The sequence below is a fragment of the Choloepus didactylus genome, chromosome 12 (genome assembly GCF_015220235.1).
Source record: "Choloepus didactylus isolate mChoDid1 chromosome 12, mChoDid1.pri, whole genome shotgun sequence".
NCBI lineage: Eukaryota > Metazoa > Chordata > Mammalia > Pilosa > Megalonychidae > Choloepus > Choloepus didactylus.
This window is the reverse complement of record NC_051318.1, coordinates 26,508,332-26,527,881: the sequence shown is the minus strand read 5'-3', so window position 1 is coordinate 26,527,881 and position 19,550 is coordinate 26,508,332. Positions and strand designations below refer to the sequence as shown.

The following is a 19,550-nucleotide window of genomic DNA, read 5'->3' as shown; positions in this document are numbered from 1 at the left end:
AATTGGAAGAAGGCCACCCAGGGACCTGGGACCCAGCTTTCCTGACTTAGTAAGTGTGCTGGTTTGAATGTATTATGTCCCCCAGAAAAAGCCATGTTCTTTGATGCAATCTTGTGGGGCAGACATATTAGTGGGGATTGGGTTGGAACATTTGGATTGGGTTGGAACGTTTGGATTGGGTTGTTTGCATGGAGGTGCGCCCCACCCAACTGTGGGTGATAACTCTGATGAGATATTTCCAGAGGCATGGCCCTGCTCATTCAGGGTGGGCCTTGATCAGTGGTGCCATATGAATAAGCTGACAGACAGAAGGAACTCAGTGCAGCTGTGCATGACATTTTGAAGAGGAGCTGCAGCCAAGAGGGACACTTTGAAGAAAGCACAGGAGCTGCAGATGAGAGACATTTTGATGACAACTGTTAAAAGCAGACTCTTGCTCTAGAGAAACTAAGAGAGGACTAATACCCAAATGCAACTAAGAGTGACATTTTTGAGGAACTGCAGCCTAGAGAGGAACGTCCTAGGAGAAAGCCATTTTGAAACCAGAACTTTGGAGCAGACACCAGCCATGTGCCTTCCCAGCTAACAAAGGTTTCCCGGACACCATTGGCCATCCTCCAGTGAAGGTACCCAATTGCTGATGTGTTTTACCTTGGACACTTTATGACCTTAAGACTGTAACTGTGTAACCAAATAAACCCCCTTTTATAAAAGCCAATCTATGTCTGGTGTTTTGCATTCTGGCAGCATTAGCAAACTAGAACAGTAAGTAAAGTGCTTTGTACAATCAAGTGGCCTGACAATTTTGAAAGCAAAATTCAAGCTAATAGAATAGAAAGTTTCCCTTGTACTGAAACATAGTCAGCTAACATTGGTGAAGGAATTTATTTTATGACCTTAGGAAACCTGACTTTCTCTGATTTCTGTTTCCATTATTATTTGACACTGTCATTTGGTATTTTTTACACTGTCAGAAAAAATAGGTTACAAAAGAGGTGAACTGTGATATTGGAAAGAAGTGTCATGAAGTCAATGATATAAAAAGCCTAGTTTTTGAAGCCCAAGTGGATTTTAATTAATTTTTATACACTTGCACATGATTTTTATTGTCTATTTTCAGAAAGAATTCTTGACTAAAAGGATTTGCTCTCATTATATTTTGCCTACTTTGGCAAAACCTTGTGCCTTTTTCCTTTCTAATCTATCTTGACATCATTTCTCTTTTCCCTATTATGTCTAGTATTTGCTCCCGCATGACTACATCTTAAAGACACTGTAATTGACCCAGGGTCACAATGACAGACACTGTGCTTGCTAAATCTATTTCTACTTCTTCTGAGGCACATAGCTAGACTACATTTCCCAGCTTCTCTTGCTGTTCGGAGTAGCCACGTGACTGAGATCTAACTAATTGAATGGGAGCCTTAACGATGAGAGCCACTTTCAGTCTTGGTCCGTACAAATGCCCTTTCCCATCCAAAAGCTGAGTAGGGAATATTCCAAGACCCTAGAAGAGGCAAAATACATGCATGACAACATGGAAGGCTATTCAATAATCAGAAACACCAATTTTGGCCCTAATTTGAGCAAGAAGTATACTTCTTTTGAGCCAAGCTGCTGGTATTTGGAATTTTTCTGTTATAGCATCTCAGGTAGCCCTAACTAGTACCTCTTAGTCATTTTTTTGGTTTAATGTCTTACATGTTGCTGCTGTGAATGAATATTTATAGTACTTAATTAACTAAATCTAGCCTCCATTATTTAGCAATCCATATCCATTAACAGCAAAGATTATGCCTGTTCATATCTTCTGATGATAGAATTATTGAAATATTATCAGCCTTTTTAATATGAAACAATGACTACTGGTGCTCCCTCCTACCAATAGCATAAATAAAATCTATCTAAAGTTTGTAGCCCCTAGCAACTGGTCTCTCAGAAATTCATCACAGTCAATGGACCTAATTTTCCCCAGGGATAAAGTTAATCCCCTATAATGTACAGGACTTACAGGAAAATGTTTTGATACTTTCAAGTACCAGTTTGGCCCATTTAGTAATTATAAAGAAATACCTCTATTATCTTCAGTTTTCAAGTGGATGGTTCTAATCAGTAATTGAATTTCATGGGGAGGATAAAGATTGATGATAGGGAAGATACTCACTTTCACCCATGCTATAAATTCCATGGTCCAGGGAGCAGCTAAACTATGCTCCTTTCCAAATTACAGCCCATGTTTTTGAATCTACTTGGATTATGTTAATAGTTCCATCAACATCCAGCAGTTTCACACAATGGTTTTTCGTACTCTGATTTAAAATTATATTTAATTTTGTAATCCTCAGATTGTGTTTGCTTCAGTGGGGGAAAGGGTTGATTTTTTTAATAAATTAGAAGGTAAATTGTATCCTACAAAGCAACGCAAATTGACACTGGATAACTTAACAGGTGAGGTAAAGTGTCCTTCAGCTTGTGTCCTCTGTCCTTGGAAGGCTCTGGAGTACTTAGCTACCAAGATTTTGTGCCTTGCTTCCTCCACTTTCATGCCATTGCCTGTCTCCTTTCTATTCATGGCTCTATTTCTATTTCAAAACTATCTCTGAAGTTCTATACCACATCTCTCAGTGCTCATCCTTTTAATCTAGAAAAAATCTCACATCCCAATATTAGTTTCTTGGCCATGTTACCTTGAAATGAGTTGTCTATCTTCTGTATTCCACCAACAGTAATCACCTACATTATTTATTAGTCAATTAACGTTGTACTGCCCTGTAACTTTTTTGTATTCATGTCTTGTCTGAGCCTCTTTAATTCATTCAACTTTGTATGCGGTTTTGTCTTGCTGTTCAATTTGAATGGAAGCCTCTTGAGAGACCAGGTCATATTTTGTGCACCTTTATAAGTCCTGTAGAACCCATCACAGTGCCTTCCATTTCATAATCATTTAAAACACTTTGTTAATTGGCTAATAGACAAGAAAAAATCTCTTGAAAGGCAATGTGATTAGTACATAAGAAGGTCCACTAAAATTCAATGTACTGAAATTTACATTCTGAATCTACCATTTAGTAGCCAAGTTACTTTAGGCTCTGAAGACAAATTTCCCCACCTATTAAATGAAACTAATAATACATAATCTATTTATTTCATGTGATGGTACCACTTAGAATATAAGTAGTGTGAAAATGAAGAATATCATGAAGATGAAATTAGAGATGAACCTTGAAAAACTCAAGAGAATTTCTTCAAGTAGAGATTTTCTGTATTTGGCATACAAACTGGGACTATTGTAGAGAAAAGAAATAAAATTACAGGGTATGTTCTGAGTACTTCTTGTTGGATTGAAATATAGATTGTATGTGAGAATGGATGATGATGAGACTGAAATATTAGGTTGTGGCCAGAAAACATAGGACTTTCGATTACATGCTAGTTCGTGTAGTCCTGATTCTTTAGATTGGGAAAACAGGACAGTATTGAAGAGTTTTGAACAGGCAAATGATATGAAAGATTTAATCTGGAGAGATAAAATCTAGTAGGTTAATTACCCTCAATCATACTAACTAGTATTTGCAATAAGTCTCCCATATCATCACAAGAAAAATATTTTAAAGGGAATTATAATATTCTGATACTCTGTTTCTAGTATAACATGTCTATGTTTTTCCCTCCATATATTTCCTGGATTTGAATCCTACTACTATAATAGTAATTACAATTTAAATAGGTGTTATCGGTTTTTACTACAATCTGCTAGTCACTTATACAGCTGTGTTTGTAAATGCAATGAGGTAAAAGAACAGAGCTCATAAAAAGAACCCATATCCTATATGTCACAAAATAATTATATTGCATGATTTGCAGTGCAATCATAAATTTCTATTTTATAACTTTAATATTAAGAAACATACACATTCATTCACAGTCCTTTATTTTTCAGGGGTGTAAACTTGAGAAGTTAAAATCAGCTGCAAAATGTCAATAAGCATACTTATTTTAATTATGTTGAATGTATTCAGCTATAATGTTACTTACTATAAGAGTAAAAGATGTTGATTTTTAAGAAAATCACAGTATACACATTTTCTTTCTCTTGGAAAATATATATTTTCTTTCTCTTGGAAGAATTAAAATTAAAATCCTCTTTCTCCCCTCCCTCTGAGCCTCTTGTCCAGATAGAACTTTTAATTTGTCTTTTAAAGAATATTTTTCCCTTATTTAACTCTTAGGCAAAAAGGGAAAAAAAATCTGAAGAATGAACTTAGATTGCTTTATAAATGACTATTTCTAAATTAGGAGGAATCAACTCTTTTCTGCCTTAACCCCTCAAAAGCTGTTTTTGCTTCCAGATAATATTCTTGATTTTAAGTATAGAAATATACAACTTTTTAATCAAAGACATTTTTGAGTCACGTTTTATTTTATGCCATGTCTTTAGTCTCTGTTTAGGTAGACTTTGGTTTTACAAACTGTGCTTTTCAAGTTTCATTTTCTAATGTTGTTTTCGCCAACATCTTGTTAGCATGAAGTGGTAATGGGATTTACATTTGAAACACTGATATTTGACTATTCAACCTGCCATGACACTTCCTTCATTTAATTTCCATAAATGTCAGTAAATGCCTCTTTTCACCTTTGGGTGAATAGTCAATAAAAAAATCAATCTGTGACAAATGAACAGCAACATGATTTTATGTATGAATTATTTAACGAAGACTATTTTTATCTTAGAAGGGAAAGATTTAAGGTAAATCAACAATTTATTACTTTATATTTATTACTATCATTCATAGAAATTCATGTCCATAGAAAGTGAAGGCAATTTATATTCCATTTTTACATTAGGTCATCTCATAGGACTCTTTTAAGGATACAATAGGATATTCTGAAAATTAGTAAATAGAAACATGAGAAATACCCTTCATTAAGCCTTTAGATCATGTTGTGCTGCCTTCTATGTTATGAGAGATTTAGTGGTTTTTAACCCTCGAAAATAAGTGTATTAATTCTAAGTGCCCCACTTTGGATATAGAACTGCAAACTCTATCTTTACATCTCTGAAAAATCTAATTGATATCTCCTTGAGTTGACTAACACAAGATATTTTACAATCCTGGTGCAGAAATGGGAACTAGGTTCATGTTTTGAGCTTCTAAATATCAAATCAGCAAGATTTTTCTCAATAACAACACAAAATGAATTTACTTAATCCCCACACTGAGTTATCGAGGCAATAATCACTGGTGCCTTAAGGCCTTAAGTAGCACTGTTATTTTCTAAGGATTACTGTTTCTGTGACAGGAATTCTCTTGGTAAAAACCTGCTGCGAGGAAGGGCCTTAGTTCAAGGATAAGTATCCCACCCCATCAGGAAATGGCTTTGGACCAGGATCATTTATGTATCTGGCCAACTGTGCTGGGGAGCTCGCAGTCTGGAATTCAGAGTCATCCATATTTATTGAATGTAAATGGCTTAGTTTTTTTCCTTATGTAATTCTTTCTTAAAAGCAGAAAGTAAATATGATGCTATAGGTGCAACCCAGGCCATATTTTTGGTTAACAATCAACTGAGAGGAGGTTGTGTATTAAAAATGCTGACTCAGCCTAGTGGCCGCCCTCGGATAGCACTTCGGATAGCACTGCCTTGGCCTCTGAGGTTGACAGGTGGAAGTATTTGTCAGTTTCTTTGAGGGGTCAGATTGTTCCATCTCCCTGTAAGCTGCGACTTTCTGCCTTGGCATTACTGAATTGTGAGTGCCCTCCAAAGTTCTGAAGCTTTCAAATCTCTTCTGAACGTCAAATTTAAAAATAAAAATCACAAAGTAATTTCCAAGAATCCTCCCCCAAATGATTTTGTTTCCAAAGATGTTTAAACTGACAGACTGTGCACTTTTCTAGAAGCCTGTGATAGAATAGTGCTGCTTTTTTACATGTCTGCCATCCAAAAATAATTTGGGGCATAGTATAAGCTTGTTTGATCACAGTAAGCCTAAAGCACTGTATTCTTCAGCCACCCCTAAGTATATGGCACTATCCCACCACTCTCTTGCAGGGACCCCAGCCACTAGCCATGCAACCCCATGTGTGCATGTCTGGGTTCAGAGTAAGTAAGAGTCTAGGATCACCCACACTCTAAGTAATTTCAGAGTATCAGAGTACTTTTTAGTAAGTTCCCAGGGCTTTATAGTGTTTGAAAGGAACTTATCTGAATTTGTGGAATGTATAATCAATTTTAAGTATAAGATTTGTTCAGGGTTAGACTGGCACCACTTGAAGGCAATCTCTTCCCTGGACCTGATGGAGGTGAGCTGCCCTCTTGCCACTAAGTTTATGGAGAAAATGACACCACAACTCTAATATATTGTGATAACGTTTTTCCCTTCACTCAAAATACACCCATGCATTCATATGCTTACTCCTTTTAAACTGTGAGTAAGTACACTGGGTGGCTTGTGTTGGATATAGATTGAATTACTCATTTTGGACTCCTAAAGTCTTGTCAGGCAGCAGCTAATTCTACCGATATGGAATAAAACCGCATTTCTCTGACTTGTGTAATCTATGACACTTTTCATATGAAAAATATTCTCCTTGAACCTCAACTTTTCTCAAAGTATTTTATTATAATAGTTATTAATTTTTTAATCATTTTATCTCTCATTACAACTGTTCAACCAAAGCAAATTTACAAATTCAGCACAAAACACCAACAAAACCAAAAACTAAAAATTAACAACACTCATGATAGGTATGATTTTGTTTAGCTGAAATAAAATTACTGTTCCAAACATGAATATAATACTGACTACTATAGCACAAGTTCCATTGAATTTAATGCATTCCTATCATGTTGTGCAGTTGGTTAACCCAAATCTCTACCACTTTTTTCTATTTGACACCTGGGCAACTTTTGAACCTACCCTACTCTAAATTCATTTACCCATTTCTAAGGACAGTATTTTATTTGCATATTAAATCCATCTGCTCTTTTCTCATTAACCTGAAGCAATTTAAATAATACCACTTGTGTCAATCTGCATGTAGATAAAACACAAAGGCAGTAAATAAAATCTCACTGAGCACTAGCTTGGAAGTTAGCTATTCAAATGTTCCCAAACACAATTACACTGTTTTTTAAAAAATGCAGACTTTTAATTCGTCCAGAACTTGAAGACTCCTGAAAATACATTTTAAAACTCCAATTTCAGAAACAGTTGTTTAAATTGCTGACTAAAACCTGTTTTTACCCCTTTTTTCTTACTCGTGAGACTCAAAACAACCTCCAGCCTTTTCATCATTTTCCTCCTGTATAACTTTCTTTACTTTTAAATCACATCTAAATCAGTTAAGCAATAAATCCCATATGTTGCTTAGCATTTTGAGAGTTTATTTTTAATATTAAAGGAAGAAACTATTTATATATGTTTATACAAAGCCACAAACTTGCCTGATTTAGTCATCAACACAATCATAATTCAGCAAAATTCAAGAATTTCATCAAATCATAGAGCTAACAATGACAAAATAATAATAGGACACATATATGTAGTACTTACTACCTTTTTAGGTACCTTTTTTTTTTGGCACTCTTTTAAGTGACTTGCACATATATATGAGAGAGCTGATGATTTATGAGAGATTAAGTCATCTACTTAACGTTATACACAAGTAAGTGGGAAATTTAGGATTCCAATCCAGGCAATCTCACTGCAGAGTTCAGACTCTTCAACTATACTGCTTGTGATGGTCATGTTATGTGTATCTTGGCTAGGTTATGGTGTCCAGTTGCTTGATCAAGCAAGTGCTGGCTTCAGTGTTACTGTGAGGATCCTTTAGAGAAGGACTTGAATCATTAGTAAGTTAAGTGCATCTATGGATGATTACATCTACAATCAACAAGAAGATTGCCATCAGTAATCAGTTGGAGGCCTTAAAGGGTGAATTAAAGATTTCAGCAGTCTGAGAGAGAGAGAGAGAGAGAGAGAGAGAGAGAGGGAGACCTAAGGAAGAATTTCTATCTCTACTTCAGCTGGCCAGCTTCTCCTGGAAATTTCATGGTCACCTTCATTGGAATTCTCAAGTTGTGGCTTCTCTTGGAGAATTCATCACCTTCATCAAGTTTCCATCTTGCCGTCTGCCCTACAGAATTCAGACTTACTAATCCCCATGGTCATGTGAGCCAATTCCTGTAATAAATCTCTTAATATAGATCCTGTTGGTTCTGGTTCTCTGGAGAACCCAGACTGGTTCTGCTCAAAATCAGTATCACATTCCTCAGTGGTTTGCATTTCCCTGTCAAAGAATGAAGTCCAGTATCATTACTGGCACTTGTCTACATTTCTAATCTCAAACTCTGTGGAAACGTCCTTCCCTGACTATTCTTTTCACCCTTTTCCAACTGGTGACTATCTCTTTTCTCAAAAAAATAAGATAAAAGACTACTTTCTTTCTCAATTCTCTCCAGAGCCTCTTCTGTAATGCCCTCTTTCTCGGATAAATGGACCACTCCCTTTTTTTTTTGTCCTGCTGGATCTCTCAAGCCATCTGCAACACTAAGACACGTGTTTTGCTTTTCTAAAATCTCCTTGAAGTAGGCATTGGTCACATTCATCTAGCACAGAGCCCCTAATAAAGACACCTAAATGCTCGTAGGATATGCAACATTTTTTTCCCGTTTATAACACTTGCCTTCTGTCTCTGAGAGCTAATTTTGTGTACAAAGACTATAATATGAAACATTCCAGAAAAGAAAATAAATAAATGAATAGTTATCTGGAGTGGTGACCTGAGATGGAGATACATCTTTTCGAGCAAAAGAAAATCAGCTTAAAGTTTAAAGGGCCTCCTTCTTCTTAAAAACAAATCATGATAAATTATACCTGGTGTGAACTCAGCTAAGGCCAAGTTCACATTGTTAGCAGTATCCCTAATCCCCAGAGTCAGTTCATTTCTTTCTGAAAAGAAATGGTTCTCTTTCAATGTCAAAACTAGTTTTTTTTGTTACAAAATTGTCACCTTGATCTCTTTGTAATGACAATGTTTAATTTATTTTGAAATTTCAAATAATGGTAAAAGAAGCTATGAGGTCTGTTGTTATTTATCAATGGACATGAAATTTAAAGGGTGCAGAAGCGCTGATTTAGATGTTTTTTAGTGCTGAATAATATTTTAAAATTCTTTTCATTATGTATTATTTTACCATTTACATAATATTCATAGTGCAACTATTTGTTTGCTATTAGTAAATATTAAAATTCTTTCACTCTCTTGAAACAAAATAAAGCTTCAGTGGCTGAGAGCTTTCAAACGGAGTAGAGAGATCACTCTGGTGGACATTCTTATGCACTATATAGATAGCACTTTTTAGGTTTTAATGAATTATTTAGCTAGAAATAAATACCTGAAACTATCAGACTCCAAACCAGTAGCCTTACTCTTGAAGGCGATGTATAGCAATGTAGCTTACAAGGGGTGACAGTGTGATTGTGAAAACCTTGTGGATTGTACTCCCTTTATCCAGTGTATGGGTGGACAAGTAGATAAATGGGGACAGAAACCAAATGAAAAATAAGATGGGATGGGGGGATGATTTGGGTGTTCTTTTTTACTTTTATTCTTATTCTGATTCTTTCTGGTGTAAGGAAAATTTTCAAAAATAGATTGGGTGATGAATGCACAACTATATGATGGTATTGTGAACAGTTGATTGTACACCATGGATGATTGTGTGGTATGTGAATATATCTCAATAAAACTGAATTTAATTAAAAAAAATCCATAGGACTATAAAACACAGTGAACCCTGATGTAAACTATGCACTATAGTTAATAATACAATTATAATAATATTCTCTCATCAATTGTAACAAAACTACCACATTAGTGCAAAATGTTAAAAATGAGGACGAGTTTATGGGAACACTGTATTCTCTGCATGATCTTTCTGTAAACCTACAATTTCTCTAGTGAAAAAAATTATAACTTGAAGTCACACAAAAAAATTCTTTCACTCTCTATGACAAATATGATTCTTATACCACACAGATTTAAATAAAGAAGATTAAACGTCATTATTCAGGGCAGACCATTCTCATTTCTGATCTTACATCTATTTACAGATAATAAATTTAAAATGCTCTCTGAACTCCATTGTGTTGAAGGTAGTTACCTATCATATATTCTTATACAGAATTTTAATCTGCATTTAAGACAGAATATGTGAAAACTCTGAATTCATTTTTGAATGAAGATCAATAGTATTAACATTTTAGCATCTCATTTATGCCAGTCTGATGACTACACTTACATACCTAACAGATTTTACTCAATACCTATTAATCACCGTAATAGAAAATAAGCGACCCCTCAATGAAAGGGTTTACTCTGAGCATTAGTTAATCATTGCAAACACCAGTTAAATTTTTGCTTATCAAGGAACCATAGAAAGCTCTTGCTTGGTGATTCAAAGATGGCGTTCTTCTGAACTCACTACATTATTCTAGACATCAATATCCTTGTTAAGAAAGTGCTTTCTAATGGTGTGAGTGTATAAGTTTCACCTTTTATAATGTCCTTGGGAATTCAGATATATTTATCTGAATATATTTACCTCAAAGTAAACATTGAGGGCAAACATTTGAGAGGGCAGAGATGTATTTCTTTTCAAACAGAGCAGCAATGACTCAGGAGATTTGAGACATTTTATTCCAAAATCCCTCCTTACAAGCCTGGTTCAGATCGGCAGCCACTGAAAGTCACTCTCAGCAGACTGGCACTGCTTCTATGGAGTGACTCAATCTTTAAGTCTGTTCCTATTATGAAGGTTTCATCAGGGGATCGCACCTAGTGTATGTTTTTGGTCATTATGAAAAACTGTTGAAAACAGTTTGAGATTTAATAGAAATATAAAAATGCATGTATTTTCTGCTTGGTATGATAAGAAAGTTTTATGGTCTATCAAACACACCAAAATCAAGATAAATGCAATATATGCTCATAAAGTGATAGAAGAATAGCACCAATTACGGGGTGGAGATTTGGATTTTGTGTTTGCCTAGCTTTATGCTTTATTCTCTTTTGTTAGGAATTGACCCATAAGTTATATCCTTTTTTTCTACCCTTCTTGCCTTCTTTTAGATTAATTGAATATTTATTCTTTCATTTGCCCTTATGCTAATGTGTTAATTATGCATGCTTTCACTATTCTTTTAGTAGTTACATTAGAGAATAAAATATGCACCCTTGATTTATTGCATCCTAACAGGTTTTAGTTTTACAACTTTCCTTAGGACCTCTAAACCCCAACCCCTCCAGATTTGGGGTTTATTATTGGTAAGCACTTTTTTTTTAACATATTATTTAAAGTCTACCAGACATTCCAAGCAAATAAATTATATTAACCCATGTGTTTGCTATTTCCAGAGTTCTTAATTCTCTTCTAAATAAATGTTCATGTTTCCATCTGGACTCACATTCCTCCTGCCTGAAAAACTTTAGTCTTTATATTAGTGCAAGACTTCTTGTGACAAATACCTTCATTTTTGTTTATCTAAAAACCACTTTATTTCATTTTCATTTTTGAGGGATTTTTTATTGAGTTTTAGGTTGACTTACGTTCTTTCAGTACTTTAAAATGCTGTTTGTGGTTTTCTGGCTCTCGATATTTATGATAAGAAATTAGCTGTCACTCTCAATTTTGTTCCTTTGGCAGTAATGTGTCTTTTTCCTCTGGCTTTTTAAGGTGTTTTTTTTTTTTCCCTTGTCTTTCAACATTCTTATGATCTATCTAGTGGTTTTTGTTTATTTGTTTTTGTGTGTTCTTACCTTTCTTGTGGTTTGCTGAGCTTCTTAAATATGTGTATTGAAGTTTTTTCACCAGTTCTGGAAATTTATCTCTTTTAATATTGCTTTGCCACATTCTTTCTCTGTCTTCTACCTCTGGAACTCCTTTTGTGTATATGTCTAGTATAATAAATATGGCCATTGAGTTTCTTGAGTTCAACTATTGTGTTTTTCAGCTCATTTATTTTCTCCTTGAATATTCCAATATTCTGATGACATTTTCCATCTTTCTATTTATTATTGGTAAGCACTTTTTGTTTTGTCCTTCTTTTTGTCTATTCTCTTAAACATGTAAACGTAAGTATTTTAAAGTCTTTATCTGCTAACTCCAATATTTGGATCATCAGTGATTCTCTCTTATCTTTTGATTATTGGTATGTTTTCTAATCTCTTCACATATATAGTGATTTCTGATTGCATGCTAAACGTTGTGTATAGACAGACTACAGATGCTATGGATGATATTTTCTTCTACCTGAGAAGGTTCCTTTATCATCCATTGGAAAGCTGGGGTAAAGGGCTAATCACCTCAATCCAATAATCAGGAATAGAGCTTGGTTGCCACTGGGTTGTAGTTATACTAAGAACAGGTCTATCTCTGGTTCACACTTTTTCCTCAGGTTTCCTGTACTTTTGACTGAGAGTCTAAAAGATCTGAAGGCAGACTCAGACCTCTAAAAGGCTTATCCACACTGAAATATTGCAGCAGATACAGCTCCACATTTCAAGGCTCTAAGCCCCACTCTCAAACCTTGTGCCACACTCAGTTTCAAAACCTGGTAAATGTCTTGAAGATGAGACAAATTGTGTACTTGAGGCTAAAATCTCCCCTTTAAGGTCTTTGCTTCTGAAGCTCCTTCATCATTGTAGGAGATTTCACTTTATTTTTTGTTAGCTTTTAGCCTAATGCATCAGCATCCCCTATAATTGAAGGACTCAGCAAATATCCCATGGGTGCAAATGTCATGTGTTCGAGGGTCCTCAAGTTTCCCATGCAACTACAGTATATTTTCTGGTTCCTCTCTTTTGCAGAAAAAGCTCCTTGGGTCTGCAGAAGAGATCTAAGTTGGCAAATGTCCCAAGGAAGAAAAACATAGTTGATAATTGTCAGTTCACCTCAGAAAGATTTCCCCCTGTTTGAAATTTTAGTTCCTCTAGTTCTAAGTTTTCCAGACATTTTTAAAATACGATTTTCAATTAACTTTATCTATCAAATAAAAAAAACATTTCCAAACAAAAACAGCAAAGCAATGGGAAAAACAAATATCCTGAAATAACTTTATTCCCTCCAATATGCTCCTACCATGCCAAAAGAAAATTAATGAAACATAGTCACACCTAAGCATTCTCATGTTGTTAAGCTCATTCTCAATATCTTGTCCTTATTAGATTATTGTTCCCCCTTCACTAGCTGCTGTCTATCTCTAGGTACCCTATATTCTACAATACAAGACACTTATTTTACATTTTTCACACAGTTCCCATTAGTGGTGACATACAATTACAAATATGATTTTTGTAATTTATCCATTCTTTCTATTTTTTTACAATAGAAGCAGTAATCTGCCATGAATTATTACATCCTATCCAGAAGTGGAAGTTCCTTGTTTTGTTTTCTAAATAGAGCAATATGGGGTTGTGTTACTGAAGAATACCTCCAGAAAATTTGGGGGAAATAATCAGCTGACTTGGTGGAGCTATTTTCACATCAGTTAAATGTTTTCTCATAACAGTAACTCTGGTGACAGTATTTTTTGGAGATGGCTACTATGTGCTGAATGTATGCCAAGGAATTTATACACATATATTCTACAACCTGAAACTAGATGAGACTGAAACCAAATGCAGTCACCTCCAACACAAACTATTGGAGGATTCATTAATGAAGGGAAAGTACACCTATCACTAAAATTCCATTTAGAAAAAGATCAGGAAAGAAGGACATGATGTAGGGACCGTGGTCCTTAGCATAAATTGGATCCTGCTGGCAGCAACTGTGAGGTCAATGAGAAGCACAGTGTAGTAATGGTTAAGAGCAAAGACGAGGCAGAATGCCTGGGCCAAAATCCTGGTTTTGCCACTTTTCATGTGTCTTTGGGCAACTTACCTAACTCTCTGTGCCTTAATTTCTTCATCTGCAAAATAATAGTACCTACCTCATATTGTTCTTAGGAGGATAAAATGTGTTAATATTTGTAAAGTGCTCAGAAAAGTATCTGGCACATATATAGCACCATAAAATATTGATGAAGTAAATGAATTTCATGCGCACCTCCTACCCTGCTTTGCTAGCTCACAGATTGACAGTAAAGGCAATCTGGCTTCCATAGTGTCTGTCCATTGGAAGAATTTCTCATTTCTGGGATCATTCTGGTAAAGTCCTGGAGATTACCGAAAAATGTTATTTTAAAGAGACCATACTGCTTTGGCCAATCACTTTTAGATTGACACTGGAAGATTGCTTTAGAGATTGAACAATCACAGTCCTGTTTTCCACATTTCTGCTTCCTTTTCTTTCTGGTTGTCTATAAATTCAGTTTGGGGGTGCTTTTTTAATCATCAGCACAAGAAATTTAGTTATGCACTCTGGATACGGATTTAACTTTCATGGCTTCTGTTTTCTAACACTGTATCTAGGCATTCTGCCCATCTCCTTGATTCTATGCTTTAAAATCCTCTTCCTGGGGTAAGAATAGGCTCCAATGTCAAGGCTCAAGGTATTTGTTGTAGAATCGGACCTGGAACACTAACCGCCCTTGCTGCTTTCAAATAACTGATCTCTACAGAAAAGCTATAAGCACGTATGTGTTGCTTTGTTTTATTTTCTTTTGCCTTGATGGAGAGGGTTCTGATGGGATGGGAGTGGAAGTGACACTGGAACACAGTAGTAGGTGTTTTGAAGGTAGGATTAGCCATCCAATTTCCTTGCAATTATCCTCAATATTTCCTTTCTGATTTCCAGAATCTAATATTTTACAAGTCAACATACTAACTTTAGGATTTGCAGGGAAAAAATGGTTTCTACAATATTCAGTAATCACAAATTGCTGGCTGCTGGCAGAAGGGGTGCACATAGGAAAGTAACCTACTTGTATTATTCCCTAGCTGACATCAAGTGGGCAAGCACAGTCTTCAGGGGTCTCCTTTTGGGTATCCTGATGAGGCAAGAAGATGAAGCCAATACAATTGTATATTCTGAAGCTCTCCTGCCAGGCCCTTTAAAGTCCCATTTAGTGGATTCAAGGTCTGAGGGAGAGAGCACATAGGGACTTGTTTAGCCCACTGCTTTGCTTTACTACCACAAAATAGAATTTGTAACTAGATACTCCAACTAGGTTGGAGATATTCTCAAGCCCAGCTTCCCTACCCTGACTGAGCTAGTTTTATGTCTTAGTGGTCACCACTTGTAACACCTAACGCTTGGAAGCAGTTTCTATACTGGTGTGGTCCAATATTGCAAGGCTTAGGAATGGCCCTTTTTGAGTTTGTGTCTGTCGTTGGGTTAATGGATTGCGTTCAGGAGCATGAACATGTTATCTTAAAAGATGCTTGAATTGCAATTATGTGGATACAATGAGGAGTGCTTCCTAAAATGGGATGAAGCTTAGGCAATCCAAAAATAACTCCTATGGACAGAATTACAACTGTGAAAAATTAAATGAAGAGAAAGTACAAGATGTCTTATAATATGATATAATACTAATAGAGGAAAAGGGCAAACAAACATTTGATTCTTTTTTGTGTAAACTTGAGGTATATCACATGTTAACCAGTGTACCTGCCTCCTAAATATTTTGTTACATCGACCACCTTAATTCAGCAATTAACAATTGACATCGTTTTGTGCGATTTCCAGAGGCAGTAAAATATTTCCACCCCAGTTCAGCCCCTTTGCATCCAGTTCCTGCTGTCACATTTCATTCTTATTCACAGTATTTAGTGTTACTCTTTCCCCCCTCTTTTTTCTCCAACAGGTAATCCATCAGCTGAGGCTTTCAGAGAATGAAAGTGTGGCTCTGCAGGAACTCCTGGACTGGAGGCGAAAGCTCTGTGAGGAAAGAGAAGACTGGCAGCAAATCCTGCACCACCCTGAACCGAGGGTGCCTCCCCCACCTCCTTGTAAAAAGCCCACTCTTCTGAAGAAGCCCGAAGGGGCCTCCTGCAACAGGCTGCCTTCTGAGCTCTGGGACACCACTATTTGATGTGGCCTGAACTGTGGGCTCAAAATAAAACTGCCTAGCGATTCTGGACTGCACCAAAACAGAAGGCTGCCTTCTGATGCTTGCTGGGTTCTCTCTCCATACATTTACACAAAAAAGCACAGACACTGAAGTTAAATATACAAGATTCCCTGTGTGTGTGTGTATGTGTGTGTGTGTTTGTTCTTTCTTATCCATTGTGTGGTGATACACTCTGAGTTTCAGCCTCCATGTTTGTAGGGTCTTGAACTCATAAGTTGCGAGAGAAAAGTCCTGCAAAAGTGTAATGAGGTGAGAGAGGGAAATAGAATGGTGGAGGAAAGGAGTGATTCCTGTGCACACTGTACAGTTGTTTTTATATAATTCAACATGTTGATTGGACTTCCAATGGTTTTATTATAATACACTATACAGTGCATATATTTTATTTCTTTGTAGATGTTTGTGTTTTATTGGAATTGCAAACCTATAATTATTTACATGTTTCTTACTGTATTTTATAACTTTATGCAATTGGCGGTGCTCCCCTTCTTCAAAATACAAATTTTTAAAAATCATTTCTAGAATTTTTTCTTCCACACACTTTTTATTTGTACCTAAAGCACATAACTATTTGACACTATGTTGTTGTTTTAGCTTCACCGGTGTCAACCCTTGCAGAAGTGTAGAATGTGTCCAGTGCTTTATGTCTCATTCCTGGATTAGGAGGCACTTCTTTCCTATGGCCTGTATTTCTGTATAAGTGGATTGTGAACCCTTTAATTAAATTTCACCTCCAGACTTCGGCATAGGTTACAGGATATTAGGAGGCACTCAGTTAAACATGTTTGGCTTCAAATGCATAGCTGGCTTTGTAAAAAGGTCATATTCATTCAAAGGTATCAACAGTTCAGTAAGTATGCTGAGATTTACTGGTTTGAGCAATAATGGTTGCATCACAAGATGACTGTCCTCCCAGAGCTCCACTGCATGATACACTTACTGTATATCTTCGACCCTCCTGTAATGCAATGGCCTTGTCTTATTGATGTGCTTTGGTTGGCTGTCAGGAAGTTCCAAGCAGTGGGATCCATGGCATCATGTCTTACTGTGGGGAACTTTTTACTCATACCAACCTTTGAAAAGCTTCTGTGCCAATAAAAGGGTACTACTACTTTCTTCTGTTGTTTTAATTTTTGTTGTTGTTATTGTCTTCCATGAAAACTGTTTTCTGATCAAATAAGTAGGGGCAATGGAGAATCTAGCCCAGCCTCCCTTAATATGTTCTTCTTCACAGCATTTTGCAAGCATCAGGCTCTAGTGGTAAAACAGCAACTTTCCTGATACCATCTAATGATCACAAAAGGAGATGTTCTACCCACCTCCAACTTGATGACTGAGCCCCATTCTGACTATTTCTCTCCCATTTCCCTGACTTTTGACTTCCTGATCCTTAGCCAAAAAAGCAACAAAAGAAGCCAACTTTCATTCTACCTAATCTATTAAATCAGTTTTCTGTTTAAGGTCTGTAAACTGGATGGTTGATCCTAACAGTTCACCTCCTTGAGGTAATATAAGCATCAAGAAATGTTAAATATTTTCTTCCCCTAGTAATCACTCTGTCTTATTGAACCTTTATGGAACTTTAGGAGATAGGAGCCGAACACTTTGTAGATTCTTAAAAACAAGATCTCTGTTTTAAGAAAAGCCTGTTTTTTTGCCCTCCACCATGGAGAAATATTTCAGATATGTCTTAATGACTATTTTAGGACCATCTGACTGCTCCTATCCTACATAGATGAGAAGAAAATCAGCAAAGATTCAAAGTATCAATAGCCATGATAGTTATGCATTAATAGTATTAATGCTCATAATAATATGGAGAGAAAGTCTGAATCTACATGTGTATTAAATGTACTCTTGGAATGGCTTTCTACTGATTACACCACTGTCAAGAAAACAAACACAGTTACTATTCAGGATAATAAAGCACTGGAATACTATCCTCATAAACAAGACTTCAACAATTACGTATGTTTGCAAAATATTTAATAATTGCCATGGGACCATAAGGTATGAATTATGATACAATATTGGGCCTGTGACCTTCTGTTTAGCAATATAATTGGTATGAATTATTACCCTATGTTCAAATACCGCCCAATTCTATTGCTTTTTAAAAGCATACTTTATGAGATGTCACTAAAAACTACTATCAAAATGTTTGTAGTGGGTTAAAATAATTTAAAATGTATTTTTGAGGGTGGAAAATACATAATTACTCTTCTTAAGAGTGTTATTTGAGTAGAATTGTGCTTTCATAAACCTACCCAATAAAAGCAGCAACCAATTAGAATCTTAGATTTGTGAATGAACTTTACATATGAACATTATACAACTCGGACAAAAAGTATATTTTAAGTTCCAAACAAGCCTCTGTCAAAATTCTATTGCTGTCAAATTCCAGCCAGACATTAACTCAATTCATATCACAATAAAGGCCTTAAGGTTATTAAATAATAGTACTTCTACAAATAGACATAATTCATCCACTGGTTATTACTTTGTCCTGCTAATTTTTTTCCAACCTTTGAAATGTATAACTGAAAATTAACAGAACTGATTCTTATTTTAATTTTATCAGGAAATTTTTAAATAAAAAATTTCTCAAAATAGTTGGGGGAAAAAACCAAGTATGTTCCAAGTACAAGCTTAATGTAAATTCATTATATTTTTCAAATTGTCTTTAGAAATTTGATAAAAATCTGTATCATGAGAACAAAAGCAATTATATTTCTATTTACTATTGAATGGTTCTGTAGGATGTTCATGGTTTCCCAAAACACTATCACTGATTTCAAAAAAACTAAAAATAAAATATCCATCTCCATTCTACTTCCTTACATTTTATTCATAATCCATGACTTAAAAAAAAACAAATTCTACTACAAAAAATGTTCTACCCTGCAAGGTGCCTATGTGTGTGTTACAAAGATTTCCATTAGCTGGCAAAGAATATGTAGCATGCTGAGTTATAGACTAGAAAGAATTACCTTTGTGGTTTTTTAACTTTACCTAAGTATTGCAGACCCCTGGAATGCTCCATTATTGTAGGTTCAGTAAGTTTCTCTAAAATCCAGGATGCTTTGTAAAACTTTAAAGATAATTTTTTTCAAAGTGTTAGCCTCATTAGATGCCTACAATGGATATCTATACCTGTTCTAATTTAGAAGATTACTTTTCAGATTTTTAAAAATGTCTTTCTTCTTTAAATAACATTTTTGTATGCTTTGACATCAGCATAATAAAATCTGGATTTTGTGTAGTTTACTAGATCATTACAATCGCAGAAGAAAATTTTGATGTTTCCTCATATAAAAAAATTAAAGACAAATAAATCTATGCATTCATTTCAATTGTTGTTTTATAATAGGAAAGCATCAAATGTGTCTTTCCCTTTCTTTGAGTTAGTCATTGACAGACACCCTGGCATATCTGCTAGCTTGTCTTTTCCTTTAGCCCCAGGAAGCAT

At 35.5% G+C, this 19,550-nt stretch overlaps 1 protein-coding gene and 1 long non-coding RNA gene across 3 annotated transcripts in view; one reads left to right on the top strand and one right to left on the bottom strand.

The window, feature by feature from the left end:
* The window catches only part of MYO16 (myosin XVI), a 580,757-nt gene extending 563,400 nt beyond the window's left edge, over positions 1-17,357 (top strand). Inside the window, exon 35 of the mRNA XM_037800457.1 lies at positions 15,815-17,357. Within this exon, the coding sequence (XP_037656385.1) occupies positions 15,815-16,042 (228 nt within the window). The 3' untranslated portion in view covers positions 16,043-17,357. The remainder of the gene's footprint in view (positions 1-15,814) is intronic.
* Positions 1-19,550, bottom strand: part of LOC119507295 — a 175,582-nt gene that overhangs the window by 123,115 nt on the left and 32,917 nt on the right. The window lies entirely within an intron of this gene.